This window comes from Grammomys surdaster, unplaced genomic scaffold, assembly GCF_004785775.1.
Source record: "Grammomys surdaster isolate TR1022 unplaced genomic scaffold, NIH_TR_1.0 125408, whole genome shotgun sequence".
NCBI classification, from domain to species: Eukaryota; Metazoa; Chordata; class Mammalia; order Rodentia; family Muridae; genus Grammomys; species Grammomys surdaster.
This window is the reverse complement of record NW_021620278.1, coordinates 442,816-464,007: the sequence shown is the minus strand read 5'-3', so window position 1 is coordinate 464,007 and position 21,192 is coordinate 442,816. Positions and strand designations below refer to the sequence as shown.

At 39.4% G+C, this 21,192-nt stretch overlaps 1 protein-coding gene across 1 annotated transcript; it reads left to right on the top strand.

Annotated features, from left to right (window-relative positions):
* The first annotated feature begins 3,681 nt into the window (after window positions 1–3,681).
* LOC114637750 (arylacetamide deacetylase-like 4) lies at window positions 3,682–15,731 on the top strand. Its single transcript, XM_028786013.1, has 4 exons — window positions 3,682–3,849; window positions 10,419–10,635; window positions 11,555–11,618; window positions 14,957–15,731. Exons 1-4 carry the CDS (start codon window positions 3,682–3,684, stop codon window positions 15,729–15,731), a joined length of 1,224 nt encoding a protein of 407 aa, XP_028641846.1.
* The last annotated feature ends 5,461 nt before the right edge of the window (window positions 15,732–21,192 follow it).

Genomic DNA, 21,192 nt, shown 5'->3' with positions numbered 1-21,192 from the left:
ATAGATGTCTGTTAAGTCCATTCGGTTCATAACTTCTGTTAATGTCAAAGTGTCTCGGTTTAGTTTCTGTTTCCATGATCTGTCCATTGCTGAGAGTGGGGTGTTGAAATCCCCCACTATTATTGTGTGAGGTGTAATGTGTGTTTTGAGCTTTAGTAAAGTTTCTTTTATGTATGTAGGTGCCCTTGCATTTGGAGCATAGATGTTCAGAATTGAGAGTTCACCTTGGTAGCTTTTTCCTTTGATGAGTATGAAGTGTCCTTCCTTATCTTTTTTGATTAATTTTGGATGGAAGTCGATTTTATTTGATATTAGAATGGCTACTCCAGCTTGTTTCTTGGGACCATTGGCTTGGAAAATTGTTTTCCACCCTTTTATTCTGAGGTAGTGTCTGTCTTTGTCACTGAGGTGTGTTTCTTGTATGCAGCAAAATTCTGGGTCTTGTTTGTGTATCCAGTCTGCTAGTCTGCGTCTTTTTATTGGGGAATTGAGACCATTGATGTTAAGAGATATTAAGGAAAAATGATTGTGGCTTCCTGTTATTTTTGTTATTAGAGGTAAAGTTATGTTTGTATAGTTATCTTCTTTTGGGGTTGTTGGAAGATTACTTCCTTGCTTTTTCTAGGTTGTAGTTTCCCTCCTTGTGTTGGCGTTTTCCATCCATTATCCTTTGAAGTGCTGGGTTTGTGGGAAGATATTGTGCAAATTTGGTTTTGTCATGGAATATCTTGGTTTCACCATCTATATTGATTGAGAGTTTTGCTGGGTATAGTAATCTGGGCTGGCAATTGTGTTCTCTTAGGGTCTGTATGATGTCCGTCCAGGCTCTTCTGGCTTTTATAGTCTCTGGTGAGAAGTCTGGTGTAATTCTTATAGGTCTGCCTTTATACGTTACTTGACCTTTTTCCCTTACTGCTTTTAGTATTTTTTCTTTGTTTTGTGCATCTGATGTTTTGATTATTATGTGACGGGAGGTATTTCTTTTCTGGTCTAGTCTATTTGGTGTTCTGTAGGCTTCTTGTATGTTTATGGGCATCTTGTTCTTTAGGTTAGGGAAATTTTCCTCAATGATTTTGTTGAAGATATTCACTGGCCCTTTAAGTTGGGAATCTTCATTCTCATCTATACCTATTATCCTTAGGTTTGGTCTTCTCATTGTGTCCTGAATTTCCTGGATGTTTTGAGTTAGGAGTTTTTTGCTTTTTTCATTTTCTTTGACAACTGTGTCAATATTTTCCACCGTATCTTCTGCATTTGAGATTCTCTCTTCTATCTCTTGTATTCGGTTGGTGATGCTTGCGTCTGTGACTCCTGATCTCTTTCTTAGGTTTTCTATCTCCATGGTTGTCTCCCTTTGAACTTTCTTTATTGTTTCTATTTCCAGTTTCAGATCCTGAATGTTTTTGTTTAATTCCTTCTTTGTGTTTTCTTGCATTTCTTTAAGGGATTTCTGTGATTCCTCTTTACGGGCTTCTATCTGTTTACTTGTACTCTCCTGTATTTCTTTAAGGGAGTTACTTAATTCCTTCTTATAATCCTCTATCATCATCATGAGAAGTGATTTTAATTCTGAATCCTGCTTTTCAGGTGTGAAGGGGTGTTCAGGGCTTGCTATATTGGGAGAACTGGGCACTGATGATGCCAAGAAACTTTGGTTTCTGTTGCTTATGTTCTTGCGCTTGCCTCTCGCCATCTGGGTAACTCTAGTGGTACCTGCCCTCTCTGTGTAAGATTGGAATCTGTATTTCCAGTTATCTTGCTTATTGCAGAGCTCCTCGGAGTCCAGAGGTCTCTGTGGTCTTATGCCCCTAATCTCCCAGGTGGAAGAACTCCTGGGACTCAGGCCACCTCTTGGATATGGTAATCCTTCTGTTCTGAGTGCAGTGGCTCCTCGGCTGCTCTGAGTGCAGTGGGTTCTCGATGACTCAGGATTCAGTTTCAGCTGCTCTGAGTGCAGTGGCTCCTAGATGACTCAGGATTCAGTTTCTCCACAGGACAGGAGCAGACCAACTCTGTGTCAGCTGCTCTGAGTGCAGTGGCTCCAGCTGCTCTGAGTGCAGTGGGTCCCTGATGACTCAGAATTCAGTTTCAGCTGCTCTGAGTGTAGTGGCTTCTCGATGACTCAGGATTCAGTTTCTCCACAGGACAGGAGCAGACCTACTCTGTGTCTGCTCCAGTCCCAGGGACCAGGCAGGGGCCGAAGGGAAGTAGAATTCCGGAGGGGCAGGGTTTGGGTAGCTGCTGTGCCCTAGATGTCCCTGGCTCCCAGATGTATTTCTGGGGCTTAGGGAGTGAGATGGAGTTCTTACCAGCTGCTCTGAGTGCAGTGGCTCCTGGATGACTCAGGATTCAGTTTCTCCACAGGACAGGAGCAGACCGACTCTGTGTCTGCTCCAGTCCAAGGGACCAGGCAGGGGCCGAAGGGAAGTGGAATTCCGGAGGGGCGGGGTTTGGGTAGCTGCTGTGCCCTGGATGTCCCTGGCTCCCAGATGTATCTCTGGGGCATAGGGAGTGAGATGGAGTTCTTACCAGCTGCTCTGAGTGCAGTGGCTCCTGGATGACTCAGGATTCAGTTTCTCCACAGGACAGGAGCAGACTGACTCTGTGTTTGCTCCAGTCCAAGGGACCAGGCAGGGGCTGAAGGGCCCTATTCTGTTTTTAAAATCAATTATTATATTGTGTGTTTATGATGTATTTATGAGTGTGGACATATGTATCTCATACTGTGTTTGTGGACAAGAGAAGACAACTTTCAGGAATTGTGTTCTGACATCTTGTTGACAGAAGGACTCTCTCATGTCTGTCATCCTGATTACTCCAGGAGAGCTTGCCTATGAGCTTCTGGATAACTCTCTGTATCTGATTTCATGATAACAGGAGTGCTAGTATTATACATACATGCAACTGTATTAACCCTTTTTTATGGTTATCCAGGGACAAGTCTCAGGTTTACAGGCTTGTATAGCAATCATTTTCTCTGTTGAGCTTCATTACCATCTTGGGTCATTTTTAAAAAGTACTTTTATCTACATGTGCATGTGTTTGCATGCCACAGTGCATGTATAAATGTCAGTGGACGAGTTTCAGGACCTGAGTCTCTCTTTTCACTATCTGAATCTTAAGAATTGAAGTCATGTCATCCGACTTCACCCCAAGTGCCTTTCCTTGTCAAACCATCTCACTAGTCCTTAGTTGAATATTTTTAACCAGAAAATTCTCTGCAATCCTCTGGATCCTGAATTGGGGTAATGAATAGTGTGAAGGAATTGGACCAAGCAGTTGTGGATGTGCTATGTTTTGCTCACCTTAGAGAGACTCTGGTGTGGATGAGGGTTCTTCTTATATGATACGGTTGATGAGTTGAGTCAGGACATTAGGCTGTGTAACCCATGTCAGACCCCTTCCTTGAATTCTAAGTTGCTAGCATGTCTAAGAGTCTTACAATGGTCTCAAACGCACTTTAATGGTTCAGACATGATTTCTTACTTTTTGTTTCTCAGGAAACAAGTACCTTTGGTTTTCCTTGGCTGGCTTATGCAAATATCTTGGGTACAGTTCAGGCCAGGAGCATGTTTGAAGCAGTGGACCAGAAGAAGCAGTGTATAAAACCGGGTTAGGGAATCCACTCAAACAGTTTGAAGTTATTTCTTCAGGACAGCAACTCCTATGGGCCTTGGAAACATGGCTGTTCTGTGGCTGTTGCTGATAGTGGGGCTGCCCACTTTCTTACTGGGAGTCTTTATATGGGCTGTGGTAAAACATTTTCTCACAGCAGAAATTCCTTCCTCTTTACAGAATCCAGTCAAGTTAAGGTGTATGCATTGTCTGGCGCTCTTCACAATGGCCTTGGTGAGTTTGCCCCTGCTGGAGGTTTCGGGGGTACCATGCGCTGAGGTGTTAGTATCTTTCTCTTTCTTCTCTTTTCATTTCCTTTTCCTCTTTCTTTAGATATCCACAAATCAAAGTCTGAGGAATCTCCTATGTTTCCTCTTTCTTTTCTTTTTCTTTCTCTTTTTCTTCTTCTTACCCATTTTCTCCCTTTTATTTCTTCCTCATTTTTTATTTTCTTTACTCTTTGAGAAATGGTTTCATGATACAGTTCAGCCTGGCCTTGAGCCAACTGCTTTCACTCTCCACTACATTGCCACACTTTTTTTCTGAAAACTGCAAATACAATTCAGATGGAATTGCTGCCCACAAAGGGACCATCATCCAAGAGCTTTTACCAACACCTTCAGCGACAACTCCCTTCTCCCCTTTCTTTCCATTTCCCTGCTTCCATGTGCTTTCTCAATTAGTATGAGAGACCTTGATAACAGAGATTAACTTGCTGAACTCTGTCCTCAGTACAAGACAGGGTAGTTTGCAGACCAAATAAGGCATTTTATAGAGTCACCAAGATAGTCTGATTGCCCTAGACAGCTGAGTTATGTATCATGTTTGGGATCAAGACTGGGGAATCAGTATGTGCCAACCAAGTATGAAAAGAATATGAGGTAGGCAATTTGAAAAGATCCTGATGTTCCAATACTCAAGTGGATTCTTGGTAGTGGTGAATAGTTGACAGTTATTACCTTAGGAGACTGTTGAGAGGCAAAGGTTGAGAAGAAAATAGCTGAGAAGCACTCAGAAAAGCTGTTTTTGAAGATTTCTGCTCCGCTATAACTGGCTGAGAGAGCCTCTTGTAACCATAGGTTTTCCCAACATATCCCAGTTCCTGTATAACAACTTGGAGGCTTATTGTTTCATTAACAAATGCTTACACTTTAAGCTAAAGTGTTCTCTAACTAACTTATAACTAATTTATCCCATTTATTCTACTCTATGTCTGTCACATGGCTGGTTTCCTCTCATCAGTTTCATAATTCAACTTCTCCTCATGTCTGGGTGGCCTAAGTTCATGCACCTGACTCTTTCCCAGAGTTCTTCCCTCTGACTAATATACCACCTTCTGTCTGAGCTTATTGGCCATCAGATTTTTATTGACAGGTGATTCTTTCACACAGTACACAAGAGATTATCTATACAGTCTTTTGCTTAACCCCTGTTTCTCAGAGTCCTAATGGGGCAATGGTATTTTTCTAATGAGGCTGCTCATTAGAAAACATTAGATAGCATGGGTTCTGATAAGTTGTAAAAATGTATTTTCCTCAACAGCTGCTCTCAGAATCCATGAAATGAAGGCCTAACATTTTAAAAGTTAGGACATTAGGGTGAAGTTGGAGAGAACATTTAAAGAATACAAGATTAACCGAGGGAATGCTTGGGGGTGATTTGTCGTACAAAGAACAAATCAGTGGGAGAAAGAAACTAAAAAATACATGGATGGAGAAGCAGTTGTTTGTTAGACCTTGGGCAGAAGTATGAAAACTGTCCACACTGGACACGCTGTTATAAAATTCACAGTAGGTCTGGGGAACAGAAGGATGGAGCCAGCTTGTTGGTTGGCCCAATTTTCCATTGGTGTTGAGATTTTTCTTTTCAATTCTTAGCAATGTAGTGCTGGGGTAGAAGACATTGTGTAATAATTTAAAATGTGAAACTATAAATAGGATAATTTATTTTCATATTTCAAATGTGGTATGGTATTAAGTACTTTGATATTAGTTATTAATAACAAGTGGTTATTTTTAAGTATATGCCTTAAGGCCATGTGCTATGTATACCATATCCTGAAAAAAGAGAAACTGTCAAATAAATAAATAAAATCTCTAAAAAAATGTATGTTCCTGCTGTGCTGTTGGGATTTTCATGAGGAGCATATGGACCATGTTAGAAAAAATAAACAAAGTAAATAATTTCAGGGTAGGCTAGAGCCTCAGTACTACAAATGAGAACTTTGGATTTCTAAATATCCTCCAGACATCTGGATCTATCTAACAATTGGTATTTCTTTTTAAGAATAGGACGGAATTTTTTGCATTTTAATCACATTGTAAGAGCCAGAGGACCAGAGTGCTGCAAGATAGTGTCTTCTAGACACAACATAGAAGCTGCATCCATGAAATCTTAGCTATGGCTGAGATATGGCTGTTTAAATAAGACCTGAATGATGACAATACCAGTTGCCATGCCAATGTGGGTGGAGGACATTTGACAAGGTCTCAACCTTAGAGGAAGAACTACAGGTAATCAATAGCTATAGATAAGGGGAGAAACAGTTTTCTCCAGGCCCAAGCTCTGTGATAGGTCATCCATTCTCCAGTCCCAAGTGATTAGCCCTAATACATGTATATAGGAGCAATACACAATTGTGTGTATGTGTGTGTGTGTGTGTTTAAAACAGTAATAAAGAAAAAGAGATCATGAATTTGAGAGGGACTTAGGGGCAAGAAATGGAAATGCAGGGGTAGAGACAGGGTATAAGTGATATACAGTACTCATGTATGAAATTCTCAAAAATTTAAATAAAAAACAATAGCCTCTAAGCTATGTACCCACAGTTGACAGCTGCTACAGGTTCTCACAGATGATGCAGTGATGGTATAGGACTATTTTTGTAGGTTGTGATCAGCTTAAAAGGGCCCTGCTTTTTCTAGCCAGTTGAAAGTCTTAAGGCATGCTGTCCTGGACGAAGGTGAAGAAGAAGTAAACCAGGTGTTTTAGTGTTCTGTGTACATAGACAATGGAGGGATAATAAATTTAAGGAGAAGAAAGAAACCTGGGAAGATTGTACAGTTCCCAATTCAGAGCCTTCTCTTGCTCCCATTTTTATATGTGTTTCACTTCCAGATGCTACAGGAATTAATTTTGTATCCTCAAAATTTTGACACTGTACTTTAATTTAAGGAGACTTTTTAGACCAGGCATAGTGCAGGCTTGTGATTCCCGCACTTTTAAGCCATAAAGAAGATAATGAGTTAAGGTCAGCCACAACTATATTATGAGTGTGACAATAGCATGGACCACATGAGATCCTGTGTCAAAGAGAGAAAAAAGTGTTTTAAAAATGGGAAAGAGACACTTTATATAAGAGAAGAAGAGGAAAGCATTGAAAACAAGCTGCAGAGAGTTCAGCGTGAAGGACTCTCAAATCATGCTGTTGTAGGATATTAAGCAGAGAGGACTCCTTGGAGATGGGTTTAAACCTATATAAAATCTTAATCAACCAGCTGATGACTGCATTGGATGTTCTAGATCCCACTATAGAACTGAGCCTTTCTAAGAATAAGCTTTTAAGCACACACACACAAAACATGTCCTAGGTTGACATGCATCACTTAAGAGTAGTTAACCAGAAGCAGAACTATAGAAGCTAAACACCAAGGTTAGTTGCTTGGGTTCAGCCAGGCATCACAGAGTAAATGAAAGCAAGCAATGAAAATGGAGTTATGGAGTCAGCAGTTGTGGCCCAAACTGCTTTACCTTTGATAATTCTTTGTCAGTGATTGCATGGCCAGAAACTCCTTGCTTTCAGTAATGTCTACCTTCTTCAACTCTTTGCTATTTGGCCACAATGCCTCTGGCTTCTGGCAAATTGACTTCTGCTCATAGCAGCAAAGGATTAAGAAATAAAGGATTAGTTACTTTAGTTCTTTCCTCTCTGGCTCAAGGGCCCCTGGCTAGCCAAGTAAGAGGCTTGGAGTTCCTTAACTCTTCTTGGGCCAGAGAGAAAAGAAAAGGAAGAAACAGAGAAAGTCAAGAATATACACAAACATAATTGTGGCCTCATAGAACGAATTGAGTAGTCTTCCTTCTGTTTCTATTTTGTGGAACAGTTTGAAGAGTATTGGTATTAGGTCTTCCTTAAAAGTCTGATACAATTCTGCACTAAACTCATCTGGTCCTGAGCTTTTTTTTTTTTTTTTTTTTTGTGGGGAGACTTTTAATGACTGCTATTATTTCTTTAGGGGCTATGGGACTGTTTAGCTGGTTATCTGATCCTGATTTAACTTTGGCACCTGGTATCTGTCTAGAAAATTTTCCATTTCATCTTGGTTTTCCAGTTTTGTCCTCTCATACTCATTAGTAAGAGCTTCTGCAAGGTCTTCTGAATTCCCCACCTCCTCTTTCAGTCATTTTCCTTAACATCAGCTTCTCATTTGTAAACAAGAGAGTTTCGAACTCAGTGATAGTACTCAGTGTTTTGCAGTTGCCTCATGGTGGGTCTCAACCTTGAAATCATGCCTGTTTGATTTCAACCAGAAACTCTTTCCCATTTATCAGTTATATATTATTGAACAACTCTGAACAAGACACTTTGACATTGTTATGCTTCAGTTTCCAATTCTGTCACAGAAAATGCTTGTGCTTGACTTAGAAGGGTCAAGAAAGTTAATAATTTAAGTTTTGGAACATTGTAGGTACTTGGTAAGTACCAGCTGCTGTAACTTTTGTTGCTGTTAGCCTACCATGCTATTTTCCTTATGATAAGGAAATATCCTAAGTGTGAAGTCCATGGAGGACACAGTTTAGTGACTGTGATATATTGAGCACATACACTGTGATACCCTGTAATGTTTCCTGAAAGATGGCTACAGTTTATATTATCAAAACTTTATCAGAGTGAACTTATTAGCTTAAAATCACATTGGAGTGCCAGTGAATTGGCTCATTGAATAAAAAGCTCTTGCCAAAAACCCCAATGAATGAAGTTCAGTTCCTGGGACTCATGTGGTATAAGGAGATCACCAAACAAAAACAGTCCTCTGATGTAACAGCCCTATCTGCCCCATGTTTGGGGGCCTCTTTGTCCCAGCCTGAGCTGCTGCTCTGGTCCGCAGGTCAGGGTCTAGCAAGAGAGAGAGAGAGTGGGGATGGAGGGGCAAGAGACTCAAAGAATGGAGACAAGACAGAGAGCCTGTTCAAGTCTCCTTAACTGAAAGGAAATCATGAGTATACATAAGCACAAGCAGGGGAACACAGCTGAAGGTACTTTACCATGTGAGCCTTGCAGCTGGTGGCATCAAACAACAAAACAAGATATGTTAGAAAAACAAGAGGTTTATCAGAGTGTGCTCAGCTGTTGTAGGCTGTTGAAAACAAGTCTCTTGTCAGGGTATATGGCCTGAGATGGCTGCAAAGATGATAGCCGCTTTCTGCTTGGAGTTGGCTCCCAACACTCGGACAGTGTTATGTGTACTGGGGCATAATCACCTTTGCATTGCATCCCCAAATATATAAGTGAAAACAGAAAAAAAACCCTCATTTATGAAATGTGTACAAGCCTCTCATCCCTTCTGTGGACTCTAAATCATATCCCTTTCCAATCAGACTTACTTCTTTCTGTTAATGACACACACAGTGTAAGCATCCTCCATAACCAAAAAACTATGGGTTATGATGAGTGCTGACAGTGATGGAAAACTATCTTTACCATCTCAGGATTCCTATACTCTTTCAGAGGGCAAAATGAAATGTTCTGGTTTCCTTTCTGTTGCTGTGATAAAACACTCTGATCAAAAGCAATTTAGGGAAGGAAAGGATTCATTTCAGGCTACAGCCCCAAGCCACAGTTGATCATTGAGGTTAGGGGAAGAATTGAAGCAGGGATTTGAAGCAGAAATCATGGAGAAACACTGCTTGCTGGCTTGCTCAAAGTCTCATGCTTCTCAAGCTTTCTAATATAGTCCAGGACCACCTACCAGGATTGGTGGTACCTATAGTGAGCTGAACTATCCTACATCAATTAACAATCAATATACACTCCTACATCCAGTCAGGACAGTCTGATCTTGATAGCCTATCAACTGAATCTCTGTTTTCAGTCAACTCTAGAATCTGTCAGTTGACAGCTAACTGGGGACAACAAGATCAGGGCTACTGCCTGGAACACTCAGCTTCATCTCACTTAATGACTTCTTGCTTTTCAATCTTAAGCTGGCTTTTCCTTCAGTTGATTCTTCTGCTGCTCTAAGTGTACCACAGACAAGATGATTTATGGACAATAGAAGCTAGTTTGTGTTGTAGGATTTGTTTGGAAAACCCAAGAAAAGGGTGTCAGCAATGATACTTCTTTGTGTCATCCCTCAATAAAAAGACAAGTGTGCCTATGTTCAAGGAACAGAACATTCCAGCTGAACTGACTCCTCACAGTCTATGTTAAAGTTAGTGATTTCACTCTCTCCATCGTAGATTTAAGCCATCCATGGGGAGAGCATGTCACCACCACTCAAATGATCCATCTATTAACACTCACAATGACAATGACATTTCAACACAAGTTTAAAGGGAAAGAAACACTCAAGTCACAGAAGCATCATCATTCATAGAGGATCTTTTGAGAAGAAAAGTGTGAACTGCTTTCTTACACATAAAAGTGCAAAGTTAGTTGTATGCTCATGGGATCAGTGCACATGCAGGAGGCATGATCAAAATGGCAAATACATCTGAGCAGTGCTAAGTGGCTGTAGCATTTATCCTCTTGTCCTATAATCCTGACCTTCACACTCTCATTTTCCTTCCTTTCGATCTAACAGGGTAATATATTACAGAAACTGAAAATCTGCTCTATGCCCAGCTTCATAATGTTTATTCATGATTCCTTGGCCATAAAGAAGGACTCTACCTTAGTGGTGACCAACATGCATTTTGGGACAATCCCTGTGAGACTGTTCCAGCCCAAGGCAGTGTCCTCCAACCTCCGGAGAGGTATCATCTTCTACCATGGAGGAGGTGCCTTTTTTGGTAGTGTGGGTGAGTAGTTTCCACATGAACTGGGAGAGAAAGGTCCCCATGACAGATGGAATTTTGCATAAATTTAAATGAGTACCCCTTGTGGTGAAGTCAATACAAGTGGAAGTAGATGCTTTTGTTAAAAACATAGATGGAAAGATTGAGGCTCACATCAGACAGAGGGATTGTAGCCTCTATGGCAACATTTCCTATATTAGTCTATATCCAAGTTGGGACATTAATGTCTGGGTGGGATTATCCTGGCACTGAGTATGAGTATGACTCCCTCTTTTCCTCACTAACAGCACTGGTTATTCCTGTCTTTTCACAATAGCCATACACTCACATGCTTCCCTCAGCTCAGCTGGATCACTGTATTGAAAATCCACTCATGCCTGGCAGTGGTGGCTCACGCCTTTAATACGACACTTGGGAGGCAGAGGCAGGCGGATTTCTGAGTTTGAGGCCAGCTTGGTCTACAGAGTGAGTTCCAGGACAGCCAGGACTACACAGAGAAACCCTGTCTCGAAAAACAAAAAACAAAACAAAACAAAAACAAACAAAAAAAAAACAAAAAAAAGAAAAGAAAAAGAAAACCCCTTCATTCTTTCCTACCCTCTCCATCTATGCTCCCCCAATCTGGTAGACTGGTTTGCTTTTGATCTTTCCACTTAGTCTTGTCTTCCCAAGAGAAGAATCCTTAAAAACACACTTCAGAGCCCATCACTGCTACATTTTAGCCTCTCCTGTGCACCTTAACGCTCTCTCCCATTTGCACACCATTACATTTCCTTGACTTTGTTATACTGAAGCACTTGAACTCTGAACTTGAAAAAGGGGATATCGCTCATGTTCAGTATGGTAGCTGATAGCCACTGGAGTGTGTTGGAAAGTTCTGTGTTCTCATCACATCTATTTAACAATTGGCCTTCTCTTACAGACCTTTACCATAACCTATGCAGTTTCCTGGTCCAGGAGACAGACTCAGTGTTGCTTTCAGTGGGGTGAGTGGTCTGAGAACCCAGGCATACTTGATTATTTTTTGACTAGAGATCACCAAAAGGGACCCAGAAGTGGGGATCTTCTTGTACATAGTCCCATATATGTGAACACACCAAAATCAAAGCAACAGAAAGCTGGCAAGATGCCCATGCTTTGAGTACATTTGTGAGATGTGGCATGTGATTTTGAGATTTGAGTGCACCATGTGAATGTGGAGAATCACTTTGCCATACAATAAGTGAGCCTTAAGAAAAATAAGATGATTTGAGGAATCTAGTGTAAAACCTTGGTAAAAAAAAAACTTACTATAGGTTAATATTTCTTTGTAAAATTAAATATATTAAAACCAAAAGACTGTTTTCTCTAGGTCTGGCTGTCACTGATCCTCTAAAAAATCTCATTAGAAGTATTTTTTATGTGCAGTTGCTTTGTAGAGTAGAAAATCCCTCAGGCTCTCTTCGACAAATTGGAAACTTAGCTGTGTAAGGTTATCCCTTCCTGCGAGTATCTTTCTTATTGTTTAAGTACAGAGAAAGATGTCACTCTTTAATGGTAAAATATTCATAAACAATTACAGTATCCTTTGAAGCACATTAACATTTTTGGTTTCTCCTTTCTTTCCAAGCTGTACATTTTGTATTTTTCATGCCCTACTTGCTCTTTTTCAATGAAAATCATGAGAGTAATTAATAGTCATGCTACAGACTCAATGTTATGTTGTATTAAAATTTCTTGCTTCTATAAAATCAATTTATTATTTTAAAATTTAAACTCATGCAAATTCTCAGAACATGAGTAGAAAATTGCTAGATTCTTTGTTAAACTATTACATGAATAGCTTATATCCAGGTTACAATCTTTATTCTCCTCTGAATCCTCTTGATTCTGGCCTCTACATTTTGTGTTACTCTTAGCACTACTGTTTTTCCAGCTTCTACTGAAAAAATTTGTTATTTCTGCTAATAATACACAAGGACTTTTCTTTATTTCTTCCTTCTTCGTTCATACATTAAATTTTGACTGCCACTTCACCTCCCTCCATTTTTTCAAGTTCCCCTCCTCACCTCCTTTCTCCAGCAGAGACACTCTTCTTCTCATTCTCCTCATAAATAAGCAGGACTCCCAGTGATATGGCATAACAAGATGCAGTAAGACTTAGCCTAAACCCTCACATCCAGGCTTGAAGTGGCAACCCAGTGGGAGGAAAAGGGTCTTCTGAATAGGCCATAGACTCAGAGACTCCCATCCCCCTACTCTTAGAAGTCCCACACAACACCAAGCTTAACCACCACAGCATGTATACAGAGAGCCTAATACAGACTCATCCAGCCTCCATGATTGCCATTTCACCCGCTGTGAGACCCTATGAGCCCTGCTTAGTTGATTCTGTGAGGTGTGTTCTCTTCTCTAGGTGTATTCAACCCCTCTGCCTCCCTCAATCCTCACCCCCCTCTTCTACAGTGATCCCCAAGCTCTGTTTCTCTGTGGATGTTTCTCTGCAGCTCTCTGTATGTGTTCCCATTGGGTGCTAGAGGAGGTTTCACTGAAGATGATTGGTCTAGGCTCTGATCTATGAGTATAGCTGAATATTATTATAAATTGTTTCATTGACATTTGGGAGTGTTGTTCATATTTGGTTCTATCCCAGGTCACTGTGCTATCCAGTCTCTAGTTCCTGGCCCTCCAGGCAATGTCAGGCATGCACTCTCTCTCATGGCTTAGGCCTCAAATTAGGCCAGTCATTCACACAATGACTTTTAAAGTCCAAACTTCTAATCCCCCTTCAAAAAAATTGTCTGTGACTTTCACAGCAACAACCCTACTTGAAGAGAGGGTTTATTTTGGTTTATGATTCCTGAGGGTCAGAGTCCACAAGGGAAGGTTAGGAGGCATGGTACCCAGAAGCTGGGAGAACACATCTCAACAACACATGAAAGCAGAGAGAACAAAAACAGGAATCAGGATAAGGTTATAGATTCTTAAAGCCTGCCCCTCTGACATACTTCCAGTAGCCAGACTCTGTGTCTTAAACGTTCCATAGCCTTGCCAAACAGCATCATTAACTAGGAAAAAGTATTTAGATACAAGTTCATGTCACATTTCTCATTCGATTGCCATATGTAGTTAAAAAGAAAAAAAGTATTGTATGGGGAGATATCTAGAAAAGCCTAGACATGGGCTGGCTATCAGCGGGGTGGCTCTGCTTAGCTCTGGCTGCCATGTTCTGCACTAGAAGCAGCCAGAAGCCATGCGCACCACACTAGAAACTGCCAGAGGCCAGGTGTGCCACAGTTAGACCCATAGGACATCAGCATGGGGAATGGCTCTGTCAATTCAGCAAGCTGCATCCACAAAACTCGGCTGAACCTAGTCAATATCTTCCATACTTGCTGTACCTGATAGTTCGAAGACTCTTAATATTTAAAGATTATCCAATAAATTTATATATTTGGAAATATTCAATTAACAAGATGTATACACAATTAGAATTGTTACCCAATATCTGACCTTTTGATAAGTTCCTACCCAGGACTGCTCTCCAACCATCCGTCCTCCTCCATGGTCAATAGCCTCTTCTCCCCTTTTCTCCTCTCCTTCCTCTCCTTCTCTCCTCCCAATTCCTCACTCTGCCCATCTTTCATACTGCCCAATCAAGTAACTCCACTGCAAATACAATGTAGCAGTAGCAGGAAATTATCTTGCTACAAAATATCTTCAAGTCTTTACTATACCTTCATGCAAATAAAAATTTATATTGCTGAGAATTGCTACATTGTTTCTCACGTACAATTCCAAAAGTAGTCCCTCCATTGTTCTATTAGGAAGTAAAATTGCCCCCATTCCCCAGTTTTTAAATTAAACACAGGAAAATAAACACCATAGGGAAGACTTATGAAAAGACTTTAATGTTAACATCGATATCAATTTGAGGGGTATAGATGTGGTTTAACAATGATCAACATGTGCCCAATACATCAGGGGAAGTATCCCTCAATTTTGTGTTAGTAAAAGCAGCAGTAGTTCCAAATGAATTTTCTGAGTTTTAATGACTGATTGGTTTCTAAAGGCAATGACCTTGAACTTGCCTCATCCCATGTATGCTACACTCATCATGAAGAAGCACAGAGTAGGTTGGAGTGTAGAATCTTGGCCTTCCTGACTCTAGGTATGTTCAAGTCCATGGGGAAAAAAGTGAGAGTTGCCTTGTTTGCTTGTTAGGATCACTCTGAGGACTGAATCAAACTCAGGCACATTTGAGAGGAGAGGATGATGATAATTGAAATAACCTCCAATTTTCTCTTTGTAAACTGGCATGCTGTGTTTGCTTTTTCTTCCTTAGGTACCGCAAGCTTCCTGACTACCATCACCCTGTCATAATCAAGGATTGCCTGAATGCCACCATCCTGTTTCTGAAGGCCCTGGAAACCTACGGAGTGGACCCCTCTCGGGTGGTGCTCTGTGGAGAGAGTATTGGTGGTTGGGCTGCAGCTTCCATCAACCAGATCTTGGTCAGTACCCCTAGTGTTCCCCGGATCCGGGCTCAAGTCTTGATTACTCCAATTTTGCAGGCCATTAATTTCCTTTTGCCATCTCATCAACAGAATAAAAACATCCCATTTCTTACCAAAGACTTGATGATTAAATATCTGTGTAAATACCTGGCCATTGACCTCTCTTGGAGAGATTCCATGCTTACAGGTGCTGTTATCCCTCTGGAGAAGTGGAAGAAATACAGAAAATGGCTCAGCTCTGACAATATTCCCAGAAAGTTCTGGAGCCAAGACACACAATCTGAGTTTCTTGGACATTTTAATGAGGCTGCCTATCTAGAAACAAAACACATTTTCGATACAGAAATTTCACCTCTCATCACAGATGATGAGACCATTGCTCAGCTTCCTGAGGCACTCCTAGTGAGTTGTGAGTATGACATACTTCGTGATGATACCTTGCTTTACAAGAAGCGCTTGGAAGACCAGGGAGTTCCCGTGACCTGGCACCATGTGTTTGATGGTTTTCATGGATGTCTACTACTGTTTGATAGAAAGTTTCTATCTTTCCCCTGCTCTTTGAAAGTAGCAAACATTGTTGTCAGTTACATAATGAGCATATGATAGTCACTCTGGTCTTGGAGTGTAATGAAACAAAAATATTCTGTGCAGTGGAGTTGGTTGGGCTTTATTTTGCTGTGGGAGAAGATGTTTACATTGTGCAAAGTCTAAGAGAGCAGGATGAAGTAGAAGCAATTAACTGATGGCTTCACAAGAAATACAACCCAACATATGCACTTCTATGGATAATTATTGTGTTATATATTACAATATTATCTGCTACTGCCATTTAGGGTTCATAAATATAAAAGTGAGAAAATATGTCTGTGACTTTTGTGTAGTTCTTTTATTAGGATATTCAAATTTATACAATGGCCAATAATCAAAAATGAAAGATGCTAAGATCAAAATAAAAATTAAACTCAATGTATATAGTTACAAGTGAAAATTGTACAGAAACAAAACACCACATTATAATAACACCAGAAGAGGAACTACACCTGGATGTAAATTTGAACAGGAATTCTAACATAGCATAATGAAGAAGTTCAGATTTCTCATAACACATATTTTAGAGTTCGATTGCTGTGAACCACAACTACAGCAGCTTATATAAAGGAAAATATTTAATTGGTGCTGGTTTACAATTCCAGAATTTTAGTCCACTATGATCATGGCAGTAATCATGACAATATACAGTCAGACTGAGAAGTCTGACTTCTTAGTGTCTGAGGAGAAGCTGAGAGTTCTACATCTGGATCAGCGGGCAACAGAAAATGAATTGGCTTGATCTTCTGAGACCTCAAATCCTATCTTCTAATAACACACTTCCTCCAATAAAGCCACACCTATGCCAACAAGGACACACCTTATAATTGTACCACTCCCTATGGTGCTATTCTTCCTCTCTTAGAATATATATATATATTCATTCATTCTAAGAACCACACAGAAAAGAGAACATATGGTTCCTTTGAAGCCTGGTTTAACTCACTTACTATATTTTCTACTGTATCAAATTAAAATTTTTATCATTCTGTATTTCTTGATGTCTGATAATTCCATCTTGTAAGGGCTGGTAAGATGGCTTAGGGGATAAAAGCACTTGTCACCAAGCATAGTAACCTGAGTTTGATTCAATGAACTCACATTGTGGGAGCAAAAATCCACCTCCTCCAGATGTCTTCTGACCTCCATATGTAGGCTATGACAGGTGTTCTGCCCCCAGACAGATAATAAATAAATAAGATAGTAAAAAGAAAACAACCCTATCCATTATGCATGTGTACCTCACTTTCATTATCCATGGACATATTGCCTGATTATATTTCTGTGCTATTATAAATAGAGCAGTTATTAAACTTGAATGTGTAGATATCTCTGTAGGCATATATAGAATCTTTTGAGTAAATGCCTAGGAGTGGAATTCTGAATCTTCCTTTTAAGCTTACTGAGTAAGCTTCACACTGATTTCTTCTGCGGCTGCACCAGTTTCTATTCCTCTCCACAATGAGTATTCCTCTTCCGTCACACACTCTTGGGTATTTGTTATTTTAAAAAAAATATTTTGGATGATAGCCATTTTTGCAAGAGTAAGATGGAAATTCATCATGATTTAATTTTCCTGTTCCTGATAGCTCACATGTTGAACACTTTCACAATATTTTTTTTGCCTTTTTTATTTCCCCTTTGAAGAATTCGGTTTTCAGCATAACAGCCCCTTTTTAATTATAATTATTTTCTTATTTATATTGTTTTACTTCATTTTATTTCTTTGATATTTATCCATTCTCAAGTTAACAACTGGCAAAGATTTCCTCTGTCTCTGTAGAAAGGAAATCTCACTCATGTCCTATATTAAGATCTTTGATGTTCTGGGAGTTGGTTTTTGTGCAACTAGAGAGGTAGAGGCCTTGTTTTATTCTTCTACATATGGATTTCTAGTTTTTGGTATCATCTGTTGAAGAGGCTTGGCTTTTCTCTGATTAATAATTTTAGCATCTTTGTCAAAAATCAAGTGACTGCAGATACATGGCTTCTGTATGAGTTATCTGCCTCCTTAATCTTCTGTCTGTTTTTATGCCAATGACACACTATCTATTATTACATACAACAAACAATAGAACAAAATAGACAACCCAAGCATTAACACATATAACTACAGCCATCTATTCTTTTGTCAAATCTGTCAAAAATATACAACAAATGAATAACGAGATCTTTGACAAGTGATGCTTGAATACTAGGTGTTTATATGTAGAAGAATGAAGAGTCAAGACATTTCTCCTCTTTTCTGTCATTTGCAAATTTGTCATTTTATGAAAATTTCTCCCAGATCAGGGAGATGTGGGTCCTACTAAAACCTTACAGAAAACAAAAACAAAAACCAGTCGATGAGCAAGCATCCTTGTTTTGGAAGGAAGTCCTTCAGATAGCACCATGTATAACCAATGATAATATTTACAGCCCTGACTCATCTCTCATCAGACGCAGAGATACCCAAGAAGTAAAACCCTTCCTCCTGTGATATTTTGCTGATCTTAGCTGTAATTTGAAAATGCATGGGTCATATAAAATGGAACAGGCTGATAACAACACAACCCCAGAGCCCCTCAGTCAGTTCAGCCCAAAGATTAAGATCCTAAAGACCACCCTGTTTAATATCTCAATAGCCCTTATCCAACTAATAAGAAAAACAAAATCCATCTACCTACCTCTGCCTCCTTATCCCTCAGAGAAAACTCTAAATAAACCATCTTGTCCCATTCTTCCTTCCTTCACCTAAAGATAGGGCTCCACTAGAAAAACAAACTTGCTTCCACTGGCCTCTCCCTCTACTCCACCTTCTGCCACCCAACCAGAGAAAAATATCTCTCCCCACTCCAAGAGCCACAAAAGCCAAAGACCTACAAAATGCTTAGACAAAACCCCACCAACCCTCAAAGTCTCCTACTTCCAACAATCTGCCTTTATATATAACTTGTTCTCTTCTACCACTTTCAACATGTTAAACATTTACTTGTTTACTTATAATATAACAAGGGGAAGTTTTTTCTCTTCTTGTTTGTTTCATAGTCTCGATTCATCCTGTCTCTAGATCTTCGCTTCTTTGTCTAAGTTAGGGGAATTTTCTCCTGTGATTTTATTGAGGATACATGTTGCAAAGTAATTTTTTAGCCTCTTCTATCGTATTTTTAAATTTTATCTTTTCAGTGTCCTGAATATCTTGTTATTTAATATCATGCTGTTTTATTAATTTATCTTTGTTTACATTGGGATGTTCCAATTACTCCACCTTGACTATAAGCTGAAATATTCTGTCATTCTCCTTCATCCATTCTCTTGGTAAAACTTTCCACAGACTTAGATATTTTGACTTTTCCCCCATTTCTATCAACTTAGTTTGGTTATTGTGTCTCCTTATTGAATTTCTCTTTCATATTATGTATTATCTTCCTTTTTAGAATTCATCTGCTTGTATTCTTTTACAGTTATTTCAAGAAGTTATTTTTTTGGAGTTCATTAAACATATAAATAATCCTTCTTTGAAGTTCTTTGTTTGATTTCATTGGTTACTTTCAAAGGAGGACATTACTATGGAATTAGTGATTTTTGGAAGACTTAAATTTCCTTGTTTTTCCATATTATTTGTATTTTTGCATTTGAATTGGTTTATCTGTAGCTTAGTGGCTGAAGTTATACATATATATATATATATATATGATAGAATATATATTTTTAAATTTATATTATTTTTAATTTATAATATTTGAAATTGTGTATGTATATGAGATAGAGTATATATTTATAACTTTCTATCAAAGTATGACACATTTGCATATAGATACATATTTATCTCTCGTGTATTTGAGCAAGTGTATAACACTATTACTGTGGGGAGAGGGAAAGCAGCTGAAGCCTCCCATGTATACTGTGCTCATTTGAAAGATTCCCAGGACTGGAGCACCTTAGGTATTCTATTCTCACTGGATCAGTGATAGGAATGTAGCCTCTTGTTAGGTGTGAATTGTCCCAGTGTGCTGTGCTAACTTGAACTTAAAAGTTTCTTTAAAGAGGACATCTTATATATGCTGAGTTATGTTGACACTTTACTAGCTGCTTCAGGAGGCAAGGACAAAGAAGCAGCTCCAACTCTTCTAAGATAGGACCAGATTCATAAGAAGGTAGTGTCTACTCACTTTGAAATTCCTTACTTCACAGGGATCATCCAGGGATGGATCTAACCCATTTCACCACTAATGGTTCTGCAGAGTTGAGTTGGCTTAGTTTTCATCTTGGTTTGACTCTGGTGTGTTGGATGATATCTCTCTGTTTTTTCACACTTGTCTCTGAATGGTTCCATGATGATGACAAAACACTTATTGAATTTCCTTGCAAACAGTGTTGAGAATGACTCTCACATCAATAAGCTTCTTTTGACATTTAATCTGAGATCTGTGCAGATTAATGGTGTTATCTGATTCCATACTTGTTATTGAATCCATATTCATGATGAATGAGGATCAATTGAGCCTTACTTCTCTGTAGAAAGGCTCATTTTATCTTTTCTGAAAACAAAGACACTCTTCATAGTCCAACTCACACCATCTCCAGCTTTCCTGAGAAAGAAAGTTTTGGTAAACCTGTGGGATTATTTCAGTGGAAAATTTTTAAAAGTGCATGTGATGAAAGAGATGGGGAAGGATGGGGCAAGATTAGGAGATACAAGTTTTCCTGGGATCAAACTACTAGCTGGAATATAGCAGGCCCCTTTCTACCAAGAGGCAGGTTCTTTTAACCAAGGCAGTGAGGACAGATCTGGAGGCTACCTAGGCACAGAAAATATATTTTCTAAGGGAGTAACATCCATTACATGCCATTGTCAGTGTTTGAAATGTCTATTGTCTTTGTTTAGCCAATTCTTTTTTAGTGTTCATAGACAATGGCTTGGTAAAACCATCACTACTCTCTGTCAGTGCCCATCATAGTGTTTTTTTATGTAGGTCAGTGTTTGTTACATGTACCTGTGATTTATACAAACCCCACTCAAGTTATGAAGTTGTTGATGTTCCTCTATGTAACCATATCTTTTCTGGGGTTAGTTTTCTCTCATCTGTGAATGGTGGATAAATGAGACCTGTTGTTGCCCTGAATTTTCTGAGGTCCCTATAAATATTGAGGCCTGAAAGACAGTGGAGGGAGGATCGTCATTACTGAGAGAATTAGTTTTGCAAAGACTCCACTGGATTAATTTTTTTGATTTTATGTCTGCTTTGCATCCCTGTATGAACATACAAATGCATTATAGACAAATAAAATAAAATCTTAAATATGTTAATATTAGCATACACATGAGACTATGGTAGCCTATGTATCATAGCAAAAAGGTAGAGGCACTCTTGCTGCTCTCTTGCTCTCTTGCTCTTTCTCTGCTTCCCTTCCACCCTCTCCTCATTCCCTTCCCCCTTCTCTGTCTATGTGTTCATGGCCAGCCTTTACTCCTCTCCTCTCCTCTCCTCTCCTC

What these genes read in the sequence shown, in the direction of transcription:
- LOC114637750 (XM_028786013.1), top strand. Translation starts at nt 3,682, where the DNA reads ATGGCTGTTCTGTGGCTGTTGCTGATAGTGGGGCTGCCCACTTTCTTA. An exon ending in TGCCTTTTTTGGTAGTGTGG is followed by an intron (nt 10,636 to 11,554) that starts GTGAGTAGTTTC and finishes CTTCTCTTACAG; the next exon opens with ACCTTTACCATAACCTATGC. An exon ending in TCAGTGTTGCTTTCAGTGGG is followed by an intron (nt 11,619 to 14,956) that starts GTGAGTGGTCTG and finishes TTTCTTCCTTAG; the next exon opens with GTACCGCAAGCTTCCTGACT.